We start from the raw sequence: 13,063 nt of genomic DNA on the forward strand, positions 1-13,063 counted from the left end.
TAAAATCTGAAAACTTTGTATGCGCTTTGGCCGTTCATTTACACGACAACTGCGTTTTGGGGGCTTGAAAATGCAAACTTTTGAAAACAGTGCAAGTTTTTGAAAATGATACCATTATCATCTCTGTGTAAACTGCAAAAACGTGAATTTGTGAAAACGGTGACATCATGCGCATGCGTATTACGTCATGTGTTCAGTCTATGGGGGATGTAGTGTTTTTTACAAAGTGACATCGCCAACTACCGGCCTGCCATGCATAATGCTGCGTGTTTAGTAGGGCTGCACAATTAATCGCAATGAAACCGCATGTGATTTGGCAAAGACTGCGATTATTTTATGCGCGGCTTGTCAGTGCAGTGCGGCTGATCGGTAGTAAATGCTGCTCCATCTGAACGCCAGAGGGCGTCCCACCGCATAAGAACAACAACACACATCATTCCAGGAAATCCCTATTGGTCATTATCTCAGAGAAGGATGCTCAACTGTCATTATGAAGTGAGTTGGGAGTAAAAGCATGTTATTAAATGTCTTTAATAACGAGCCATACATCAATGACAAGCAACGCATAACAAATAATCACAGCCTTTGTGATAAGCCAAATCGGTTTAAATGCGATTAATCGTTTACCATTTTAGTACATCAGTCTCGCATAAATGTACACTAAAAGTCTTTTAACCAGTAGCTGCAGTTAGTGTTAGCTTGTAGCTCACAGAATTAACACTGTATAAGTGTGCTCTCTCTTGTATGCTGTCCTCCTATTTCTCTTTAATGCCCTGTCTGACTGAACAGCCCAGGTGTGTCCATGTCTCTTGCAAGCACATACTGTGTTCCATCTAAAAATATCAGTTAGAGTTCACCATATAATGCATTGCTTCTTTTTTGTATGCTAGTTTAGGCAGTGTTTTCATTTTTGGTTTATCTATTAAGTTTATTTACACTCTGTTATGAAAAACATTTACTTGATCATTTTTTATCTTCAGTCATATTCTTTGGTTTAGTTCAATTGTTCCTGTCCTGCAGAGTTTAGCTCTAACTTGCCTCAACACACCTGCCTGGAAGTTTCTGATATGCCCAGTAAGACTATAATTGGTTCAGGTGTGTTTAATTGGGGTTGGAGCTGAACTCTGCAGGACAGTGACCCTCAAAGAGCAGGATTAGACACCCCTGATTTAGTTAGACTCAGTAGTAGGTCACTAGGCTCATATTTTCATGTAACCACCACTAGATGTCAGTAGCACACCACTAGAGATTGTCATTCCACCTTTTAAAGGCAAGAAACACAAACAGTGTGTACATGTTAATGTTTGAAAATTGACAAGAATATAAGTGAACTAATGGGGCATGAAAACAAAAATAAAATCTAGTGTGCTGTTGCCATATTAGAGATTTAAAGTTCTAGAGAGGAAATTGTTTTATGAGCAGTCAAATCATAATGTATCAAACTTGTCGGGCCTTCATTTATATCTAAATTCACGAATGATTTCCCTTTAGCCTTTTGGTAAGTTTGTCCAAATTAGTTAACTGATAAATCTTTTCTCTTATCCATTCACATGACACCTCTTTACTAATTTGTTTAACCCTCTAAGCTCTTCTTGCAGAGCTAACATGCTAACGCAATGCGCGTGCCGCATCCTCAATGAGTCGCCCGTGGCCCAAACATACGCTCCAACTGGTTTGTTGTTTATCCTGACAGCATCGCCTCTAATCTTTAAGAGTGCCTGCTGGGATGCAAAACAAAGATACGCCATTGTAATCCTCTGAGAGTTTGCTTGGCACTTAAATTTGCAGGTGAAAGCTCCTAGTAAGTTGCAGAAACCAGGCATTGGCTTATAGCAGTGGTTTCCTGGATACCCGCCTTCGTGGAAGCAAGTGGAGCATGAAACAATTCATAGTTTTATTGAACAGTTTTGCAGCTCCAAGTTTACATAGACAATATGACATAGTTTACACTCCGGTTCCAGTTGAGCGAAGGTGAGTGCCAATTAGCATTTTAAAGGCCTAACTTCCTGTGGAGCAAGATTATAAAGCTCTGTGCACACATTTTTTTTAAGCACCTGTTTTTAAACTCTGTTGGAAAGAGTGTGATTAGATTGCAAAATTAGAACACTTTCAAAGCCCCAACAAAAACTGCACAGTCTCTGGCATCTTTCTCTCTATGGTTTTGGAGTGATTTTAAATACAGGTCACCATACAAAGGATGCCCCGTCCGCCAACATAAATTCACACACTTTAACTAATCTATTTTGAAACCATGCCATAAAACATAATCCAAGTGCTAAGGGCAATTGCAAATCATATCTGTGAGATGCTGGTCTACTGCACAGAAGCGCCAAGAGACCATTAGCATCTAGTTATGCAGTACATTTTCATGCCCTCATCCTACAGTATGTATATTAAATAAGATAGTCTATATTAGATAAAATGCTAAAATCACATTACACTTGTGTAAAAATGTAAACCATATTACTTCCCAATAAAAGTGAAAAATTGGGTGAATTCTAAATAATTTTACTTCTGTTTGAGTTGATGTTGCCATTTTTGCTGTTTGTGCTAATTGTGCTATGCTAACGTATACAATGTTTAAGCTTTTTCTTATTCCCCATATAACCCCTTCCATCATGTAAGCCTTTTGTAAAATCCAGGTCCTTAAAGTTGATATGTAACAGATTAGATCATATCTTCCATATTGTGATGTACATCTGAGTGAAATGGATCATCGAAAAAGAAAAAATGTGGGACGGGACGATGGAGGTGGAACTGAATTCGAGCTTGCAGTTGAATTTAAGAAAGGGGTATAGTTTAAGCAGACTAAATAATTGGAAAAGTCCGGTATACGTCACCAGCAGTGTTGACAGGTCTACTTTTACACTGTTGCCGCTCTGGGTACCGGTAGTTTTTTTTAATCTGCAGGTTGCAGAGATTTTTACAGGGCAAACCCCCCCGGAATGTAATTATTAAGCTAATTTTGATTAGCAATTGGGAGGGTTTTGTTGTGGAAACCTGGCAACCCTGGTCACCAGAGAGAATTGTGGAATTTCACTGGAAGATTGAGTTATGACATTTTGATTAAAAATGTGTGTACAAAAAAAAACAAAAAAAAAAAACTTATAAATAGATGAATCATTCACAATAAGATTACAATTAGAAAACAGAATAAATATCAGACAAAATTAACAAAGGATTTAGTGAACTCTGTGATGTTTTATGGTTTTAATTCTGATTGAGTCTCTCTAAAGTTATAGAGTTCAAAACTATGAAACAGGAACAAAGCCATTAAACCCAACAAAAGACAGAGAGAGAGTGGAAGAGACAGCGTGAAAGACCATATAATAAGGTAAAGAAACATATGAAAGTCCAGCCCAGATGAGAGACACACTTCATGCTTTTATTTCTTCTGCTCGGCAGGAGAACCTTATGAGGGTCACTCTAGTGCCCTTGCTGACCATTAAAGGCAACTAATTGGAGCCCAGGGACAGACAGCTCTGAGAGCAGCAGAAGAAAAGTGTTCCCAGAGAAGATCTCTTCAAGGATAAAAAGTAAATACTACTGTAGTTTTGGACCACACTCCAGCACCTTCTTGCTACTCAAAAGAAAGAAGGAATAAGGAAGGGGGGAAAGTCTGAGATGATGGGTTTCTGGAAGATATCTGGTTTACTCTTGAGTCATCATGCAAGAGATTTGATCTTGCCAGAAAACTGCTTTTCTTTCTTCTCAGCTTTTCCCTTTTCTCCTCTAATCTCTATGCGTGCTGGTCTTCAGACTGCATGGACTATAGCATTTTTTGGCCTATTTGGAGCCTCTCAAATGTTACTAGTTGGATTCTATAGACTAGCATAGTCACATTTAGCCAGCTAATTAATGCAACAGGGATAATGTACAGTTATTATTGCAAAATATACTCAGACATGGTGATAAAGACCTTGACATAAAGCAGGCGGCTCTTTTGTCACCCTGAATGTTTTTATTTTTGCATTAATGAGCGGCGTGCCGTAGGTTGCTTGCTACAGTACATGAATACTTGCCAAATACATAAATACATCACGTAACTAATTGAACTTGTTAGATAAGCTAATCAAACATAATTTACATTTATTCATTTAGCACTCTTTTATCCTAAGTGACTTGAGGAAACATTGATACAATAACTTGTTTAGATTAGTTTAATGCTTATGCTTATCTGCAATCTAAGATAACATTTAGCTACAAGGTAACATGTCTTCATCCATTTAAGTTCTTTGTCATTTCTTACAATTTTCTTGTTCTTCCAAGCAATGTTGAGGCCGCTTTTACAGCAATCTGTAACCACTTTAAGTTAGAATGTTTGTTACTGCTAATCAGTCAAGTCCATAGAAAACAATCTATTGGTACTCAGTAAAATATCTCACTTCATGGTTCATGTCATGTTCAAACAATAGATCAATAATCCTTCAATATGACCTCTAGACAAGTAAAGTGTGATTGAGAGAGCATATAGCATAAATTGGACAATCCCCAACAGGTTTAATTATAACACATGGCGTGAGAATCACAGCTTGACAAAAAGATGTTAGAAGGCTGTCATCATCCTCCTCACCATAGTTAACACATCTCAACATGCTAAATAACAACACTGAAGGAGGTAAGAACACAAATATATGGCTTAATCTTCCTGCTTATAAGAGACCTTAAAACACATATTATTAAAGAAATAATGAGAGGTAGTGCGTACTGCAATACGAAGTGAAGCTGATTACCTAAAACCCCCTTGACTAATGTTAAATAACTGTAGCCTCTCATGTCAAATTTCCATTAATAAATGGCTGCAATGGAGGAATTATAAAAGACACCAGTGTTTAATAATTTATAATAATAGCAATATTCTATAGTATATTCTAGTATATATATTAGCCAGAACTATTTACTATTCATTTTCTAAGAAGCCTAAGCATAAACAAGAGAACCACAGTTCTATGGCTGCTTTAAAAACATATGTGTACTGAGATTATAATTACGTACATGAATTATGCACATGACTGATTAATCGCAAATTAGATGCATTACCCAGAGGATATTTACACGGTTGAAGACTTCATAGCTATAAATTTCTTTCTCAAGGTCACATTATAATTAGACATTTCCAAGATCTAAAGGACAGACTGAGAGAAATCTGTTGAACGTTAACTGGAAGAGAATTAAATAAATGCCTTTTTTATTAGGTTAAGAAGACTCCATAAAAAAGTTAATTTAGCCCATGGAGCTTAGGCCACTTCAAAATCAAAAGAAAAACAATAACTTTATTCATTATATTTTCATTAGGCTACTGTTATATATATATTTATTTTATTTTATTATTTTGGGGGGGTGGGACATTTGAGTCAAATGACTCAAACATTGTTTTGGTACAACTTAAACTAACAAGACAATTCTTCCCGCGTCTTCATCTGTGTTATGTTTGTGAGACAAACATAAATGCTGAATAAAAAGACATCGACAGAGACTATTTTTCTCCACGGTTGAGCTCAAAAACCACTAAGATTCAGAGCAAAAGAACAGACTTTGTGCATATGTTTGCTTGCTTTGGCAGACATTCAAATGAACATTTAACGCACGCGCGCTTCACTCACTGTCTCTCTATGGAAGTGTCTGCCGCCGTTTGTCAGTAATTGACTGGCCTTGATGGAGTCTAAAGTATTACGATTAAAATCCAGGTTTCCGTTTTCCCCATAATCCTCGTGTTCCTATTCCCACCCTGTAGAAGTTCACACCACCTGTGGCGGTAAGTCTGACAGTGAGATGATGAAATACTTTGTCATGCGGTCTTAACGGGAGGTACGAGACAGGGAGGAACGCCTCTCTGGGGAAACACACACACTCACTCAGCCACACACACATGGGCGGACACATTTGTAAGGTGCTTAAAGTTGTGAACTTGTTGCATTATCTCAACGTGCAGGATTTTTTAATGTCTTTAATTGAAGAGTTAACTGAAAATCCCCTATGACTTTCCGTAATACTTCGCAAAAGTCGAAAGCCCTGTGCAGGACGACAGGCAGATCTTAAAGGGACCATGACCAAAAATGAAAATTCTGTCATCATTTAGCTACTAACAGACCTTAGTCAGGTTGGAGGCCAAAATGAATTTTGCGCGGCTTAAAACGAGTAGTCTTTACAATGGCATGTGCTGTATGTTTTGGTCAGAATCCTGCATCAAGTAATTTTCACAACTTTCAAAACAGTTTTGTGGCGTTTTTGTCTACTGATAGCACACGGACAAATCAGAGATGTTTATTTGATGTCTGCATTTACATCTGCAAGATGTATTTTTTTTTGCGTTTTTGTTCATCTCCTCTCAGATGTCATATAGACATCTAGAAGATGTCTGTAAGATGTTTTTGGTTTAGAATGTATGTAAAACTGCTCTTTCTTAGATGTTTATCAGATGTATTACACAGCAGATGTTTTCCAGATCTTTAGCAGACATCTCACAGACGTACCTGTGCTATCGCTATCCATGCAATTACAATGAATGGGGTCTGAGGCAAAACAAAAAAGACAGAGTAACAACTGGAATACTATGAAATATTATTACGATTTAAAATAGCTGTTTTCTATTTTAAAATATAATATGTGATGACAAAGCTACGGAGCTCCAACAGGGACATGGTGGTGGGGAAAAAAGTGAGATGGGAGTAAAAAAATATATGTCAATGCTTTTGCGTTCCCCTGAGACGTTCCCTTTGCGTTCGTTTGCAAAACCTTTGAGTTCCCTCGCAAAAACGTTGGCGTTCCTTCACAAACAGTAACTTAAACGTTTCTCTGGGGAACGCAAAACTTTTGCGAGAGAATGAAAAAAGCATTGGTGTATTTTTTTTTCCCCCATATGTCCCTTCAGGGTCTCCATAAAGACCCAACGTTTGAATGGTTGTCTGTGCTTTATATAGTTATTCATACTCAATAAATCAAACACTAATCGGCCTCCTTGTAACCCTTTCAAACCACAGTGTGAAAGCGTTAAACAACAGCGAGTTGTTTAATGTTTACCGTCCTTTTCTCTCTTTTTGCGCACCTCAGGTAATCGTATACGAACAGCTGGATTATTAGCTATGCATGAGAGGAACTATCTGCGACTGACTCATTAATGGCCGCCATCAATGGCCGTTAATTAGTTTAGATGCTTGTTTGTGTTGTCACCGAGATGTCTGTTTGTATTTGCGGTAAAACTGCAGCCACGGCACGCTCCGCCAGGCGTGACACAAACAGCATGTTTACGTGTTTTTTTAACATTCCAGTCACATTAAAGGGGACGTCCTCAGAGAAATAGAGTGCAACTGAGTTTCAGGCCACGTAGTCGGGGGAAGGATGGCAGAGGATGCTAAATTGTCTGTGCCTTGGCTTGAATAACAAGAGATCGTTTTTCTGTCAAACTTAACTTTAAACTGCAATGCATTAAAAAAGACCTTCAGAAATCAAAGGTCATTTAGAGGTGAAGCGTGTCATTTCTGCATCACTAAACGGAATGGCACAAATGTGAGTGGATGTTAGAAAGAAGTCAAAAGAGCCAAAAAATTTTAAGTGAAACACACTAATTTATTTCAGGATTCATTTTCACAAATATAGTAACGTTTGAAAAGCGTGAAAAAACATTATATTATACCTTATACATAAATTAATATTTTCAGATATGATATTTACAAATTGAAAACGATATTGTAACCCTGTCAGGTTAATAAGTAGTAAAATATGGGCCCAGTGTCCTCAGTGCAGCAATGACACCTCATGTCATTTCCTCATCCTCTCTGGACAGGAAGCTGTAAAATAATTAGAAACTCTTAAAAATAAATGTTATTTATTGGCATATGGTTCCATGAAAAGCTTTAAACATCCATGGAGCCTTTCCATTGCACAAAAGTTTCTTTATAATTTAATTTAATTTATAAAATTATTAAAATGTCCTTCACACTAAGAAAGGAAAGGTTCTGATGGTTCTTTGGGGAACCAAAATTGGTTCACAAAAAACGCCTTTTGGAAACTTTATTATTAAGAGTGTATATATATATATATATATATATATATATATATATATATATATATATATATATATATATATGTTTTTCTAAAGAAAAAAAAAGTATTTATTTATAATTACCTTTCTAGAGCAAAGAGTTCCCATGTAGCCACTTCTACAAGCACACACATTTGGTCGGACACATCGGCTTCCATACAAACACCTCTGTTCACAGATTGCTGTAAAAAAGTTATATTTTAAGTCGTAGATACATTTTTGATGGTTGATTCAGAACATTACATTGCAAATGTAAATCACATTGTCCATTTTTACGGTTAGTACATGGAAAATTATGGAATATGCACATTTAATGGCAGAAATGAAAAACATACAAATGATACTGGAAAGAAAAAAAACTATATTCAATATTTATTGTAAATATTCCTTGTCTGATTGTAAATAATTCCTTAGTGCATGTTTTTCCTAAAGAAATATATTTTTACATTTTTAATTTATTTATTAACTCTTTCCCCACCAGCGTTTTTGATCATTTTTCACAAAAATGTAATGGCCCCAAGAATAATTTGTTGTATGAATATCTGAACATGCAATAAATCAAAAGAAAGAACAGACCCCCTGCTTTTAAACTAAACAACCCGTTTTATTCACTTGAATGTGGGTAATTTTCATAAAAAAGACAAGATTTTGATTAAAAAAAATCAGACTAGAAGGTCTTTTTTTTTTTCAAAGACTACAATGTGCATAAGCAATGCTTTTATCACTTGTTTCTCCTCCTTTTTTTGCCTGTGATTTCATCCAGAGATTCTTTCTTCTTTAAGAAGATGCGTAATAGCGCCCCCCTACTGTAAAACAGTGAAAATACGGAAAGCTGGCAAATTACGTCAGCGTGGGGAAAATGTTAATAATTAGAACTAAAATCAATTGTTGATAATCAGTGCATGTTTTTCTAAACAAAACAAGTTTTTTGTGAAATTTCATTTATTTAATAATGACAGTAATAATAAAAACATTTATGTGTAACAATTAATCACAACCAAGACTGTATGGGTGGGGAAAACTAATATTAACCATTTATATAATAGTGTACTTTTAAAGATCCAAACAGATGCTGGTGGGGGGAAAAAACATCCTAATTCGATTGTTAGTTGACCTTTTAGTGCCTAATCCTGTTCTGTTCACACACAGTTCGATAATTCACGAGAGTGACAAACGTATTCTACGACCGGATTAACTCCCAAAAAATGCAGGTAATGACAAGGGCATTTACAAAATATCTTTTGTAATATCACTTTAATATCTCCATAAACTTGATCGCTTTCAGAACCAAACAACAAGCCCAAAAGTGGACATGGCAACACTTCAAGAGCGAAGCATCCAAACTACGGTGGTTTAGTTAACATTGCAGAACATAATGAGTCTTTGGTCGCTGTAATATTATTTTTGTCAAAAGTAGTGGATACCAAACACATGAGAACGCCAAAACATACAACACACCTGGAACGCTAATTTAGGGATTCACTCCCGTATTTAAATGCATTTGTCACTCCTGAAACTTTACAATGTGTACGTGGCCAAATACTCCAAAGAGTACCAAAATTAAAGTTATATCTATTTATATAAATTGTTTAATTTTTAATGAACTATCCCTTCAATAACGCAGGTCAAGCTCAAGGAAAAGCCATTTCAAATTGTCTCTGATCTACTACCCTCATGAGAACATCACCCGTCACGCTTTACTTTCAGTAGTAAACGTGAATTCCCAATTCCCTGCGAAACACAGATGATGTCTCTGTTTATCACCAAACGTATCACCAACAACCGCAGAGCACATGCAGGAACAGAAGAGATGCTATTTAGATTATTTTACAGAGAACTCGAGCGACTCTTTTGAAGGTTCATCGCGGTGTGGTTGTGGTGAAACGATTACATTTGGGATGGGAATCACTTACGGATTTGGCAGAGACTCCCCCTCCAGCCGGGACTACAGTGGCAGGTGTTCGGCCCCAAACATTCACCTCCGTTTAAACACTTCTGCAGACAAACAGCTGGCGGAACAGAAACAAATAGAGAAACAAGGCTCAAACCAGCAACACACATTATCAAAAATCAAGCGTAGCGTCAGTTCTGGCAGGTCACGTTAGTCAAGCTCGCATCCGCTGACTCTCAGCTGATCCACGTCTACCTATAGGAATACGACACCTATCACTGTATACATGTATAAGCTCCTTCAGTATTATCAGCAGTTATCGCATTTCTCAGGAGCTATTACCCTCCTCCATCCCCAGCTCCTCCTCTCGTCAGTCAGGATTCGGCATTCTGATTCCCCTTGAATCAGAATAAAATCTCGAATTATGTTGTACTTTAAAATCTTGAATTAAGGATATCTGCAATACATTCATGTTGATTCAGTTTTGTTTATCCTAAGGGGGGTTATCGCTGCTCTCCCTGCTCTTATCCATGCTAGGATGTATTGATGCGCAGGGAGTTCTTACCCAGAACAGAACCCTACCGCCAATACAAACTGTAACTGTCAATCGTATTTGATGATAGTGGTTTCTATGTTGTATAACTACAATTCTTCTAATTCCTGTTAAATATTACATTACAACTGAGAGGTTTATGTTTAAAGACACAGTTAAATCATCTGGGAGAGTGGACCGTGTGCTCAGGATCACTGGGGTCAGAGGACATTGCTGTGACTGATGGGTCTCATGTGTAAACTGGAATTTTTCACACTTTAACATTTGTTAACATGAGGTAAGGAGGTCGCTTCAAGGTCGTTTTCAGGATTAGGTTTGGTACTCACGTTTATCACATCTCTTTCCCCTCCAGCCTGACGCGCAGTCGCACACATCTGGTCCGACGCATCGCCCTCCGTTCATACACACTGGTTCACACACACCTGTATTAAACAATTAAAAAATATATACTTTTTTTTGGATAATATTATTAATAATAGTACTTTTTAATGTTTTATTATTAATAAATTATTCATTAGTTATGATTTTTAAAATGCGTCTTAGTATTATAAATACTTTTAAAGTGATGATTTATTATTAATAAATGAATAATAAATTATGGATTTCTTTTGTATTATTTATTATAAAATATGAGTATAATAATAACAATAATAATAACTGTTATTGTTATAAATAATACTTAAAACAAATATATGTAATGCTTTATTATTCAAGTTATTAACAAGTTATACATTTCTTCAATTCTATATTTTTATTAATAATACCATAACTATAACATCAATACTAATAATATAATTATACACATAAATAATATTTTATGAATCAGTGGCTTAATAAATTAATCATTACTTATTTTTTCTATTTTTTTTTACCTAATAAATTAATTTTTTTACCTTATTATTATTATTATTATTATTATTAAAGTTTTCCTTATTCCCTCTGTATTTAAAAACAAAAATGAATTTGCCGTTTACCGTCTGTTGTGTGAAGTGTATTTGGATTTTCTTTTACACTTGACCTCAACATAAGGACATTGCCAACAGTTCTTCAATGTTATTTTAATCAGAATATTAATATAACGTGACCAAATTAATTAATCCAGTCCTGATCCCATGTTTCATCATTCTCACAGTTAAATAACTCACTATCTTTGCTCAGATTCATCTCTTTTCCTCCTCAATCAGACAGGCCTTATGTAAACTCTTCAAGTGACGTCAGATCTTTGCTCCCAGAGCACAATTTTGATCAACAAAACAACTCTATGCTTTTCTTCCATATGCTTTGATTATGTTATGTGCTTCACATGGGGGAAGTACAAAACTTTAAGCTCATGGTTGGAGCTTGGTTTGTGGTTATACATGTGAAACTGACCCGACACCTGGTCCTAAAAGTCCTTTGTAAACACGTCAGGAAGACAGCACTTACTTTTCTCGCAGCGCATCCCAGAATATCCCTCCACACATGAGCAGATGTTGTTTCGTACACAGTGACCGCCGTTCTTGCAGGGTGGACTGCACACGGCTGAAAGAAAGAGAAGTGCGTAAGACGTCCAACATTTGATGAGTTAATATCAGACCTGTGTTCTTTGAACAGATGATGGATACATCAAACGGCTGTAAAATGAAATAAACGACAGCAAATCTGACATGACCATGAAAACGCACTCTAAAAGCTTCTACATTCCACCCAAACTTGAAGCAACCCAGACATTAGAGTCATTCCCTATTAACAAAAACATCTTTACCAGATGACTGTTTCAAGCCATTAAGCGAATCATTCCTCACCACATGGAGCTGCTATGAAGGAATCGATGTATACACATCAAACATCCTGAATCTAAGGCTATGACATGAGTGAAAGACTTCAATAGAATCCAAATGGTTTTTAGGGCTGGTCCCATTTTATCGTTTTAAAGTGCAGTAGTCATGCTTCACCCCTACGCTGTTAAGAAATTGATTTCTGGCTTCTGTAAGCTCTCAAAAATACGGCAATGCATCAGAAAATTGATTCAAAAAGAAAAGTCGTTACCGTTTTGACAGTGAGCCCCGTAAAAACCAGGTTGACAGGTGCAGGAGTTCGGCCGTACGCAGGTTCCACCGTTGAGACACACGGGGTCACACAGAGCTAAAGACAAACACATTTATTAAATAAAACATAAATGAAACCCAGGCAGTTGTTTTCTGATCAAATCTCACAATTGTGAGTGTTTGTGAGGTCAAAAATCACAGCTCTGCTTTTGAAAAACTATGATTTAGGTCTTCAAAAAGACTAAAACTGACCTACTAATGATTAAAAAAGGCAAGTTATTTACTTTCACTTAAAAAAAAAACGTTTTGAAATTCTTATATTGAAATTGTACATGCCATACTACAATATTGTTTATTCTGTTGCTAGTTCCAGGCTAGGTGTAGAATGTAACAATAAAACAATTATAACCTATAATATTTACCAATATGTCAGTGTTCTACTACTATAAAAAATCCGTTCATTGAAATAAAGCTAAAAGGGATAGTCCACCCAAAAATTTAAATTATCCCATAATTTACTCACCCTCAAGCCATAGGTGTATGTTTCTTCT

The 13,063-nt window shown here is 36.3% G+C and overlaps 1 protein-coding gene across 1 annotated transcript in view; it reads right to left on the reverse strand.

The window, feature by feature from the left end:
• Positions 1–7,551: 7,551 nt before the first annotated feature.
• The window catches only part of LOC309475430 (von Willebrand factor D and EGF domain-containing protein), a 68,060-nt gene continuing 62,548 nt past the window's right edge, over positions 7,552–13,063 (reverse strand). The window contains exons 27-32 of the mRNA XM_082138206.1: positions 12,514–12,609; positions 11,911–12,006; positions 10,812–10,907; positions 9,955–10,050; positions 8,126–8,223; positions 7,552–7,787 (exon numbers count right to left, since the gene is read on the reverse strand). Coding sequence (XP_081994332.1) covers positions 7,767–7,787; positions 8,126–8,223; positions 9,955–10,050; positions 10,812–10,907; positions 11,911–12,006; positions 12,514–12,609 — 503 coding nt within the window. The 3' untranslated portion in view covers positions 7,552–7,766. The remainder of the gene's footprint in view (positions 7,788–8,125; positions 8,224–9,954; positions 10,051–10,811; positions 10,908–11,910; positions 12,007–12,513; positions 12,610–13,063) is intronic.

This window comes from Leuciscus leuciscus, assembly GCF_965113295.1.
Source record: "Leuciscus leuciscus genome assembly, chromosome: 15".
NCBI classification, from domain to species: domain Eukaryota; kingdom Metazoa; phylum Chordata; class Actinopteri; order Cypriniformes; family Leuciscidae; genus Leuciscus; species Leuciscus leuciscus.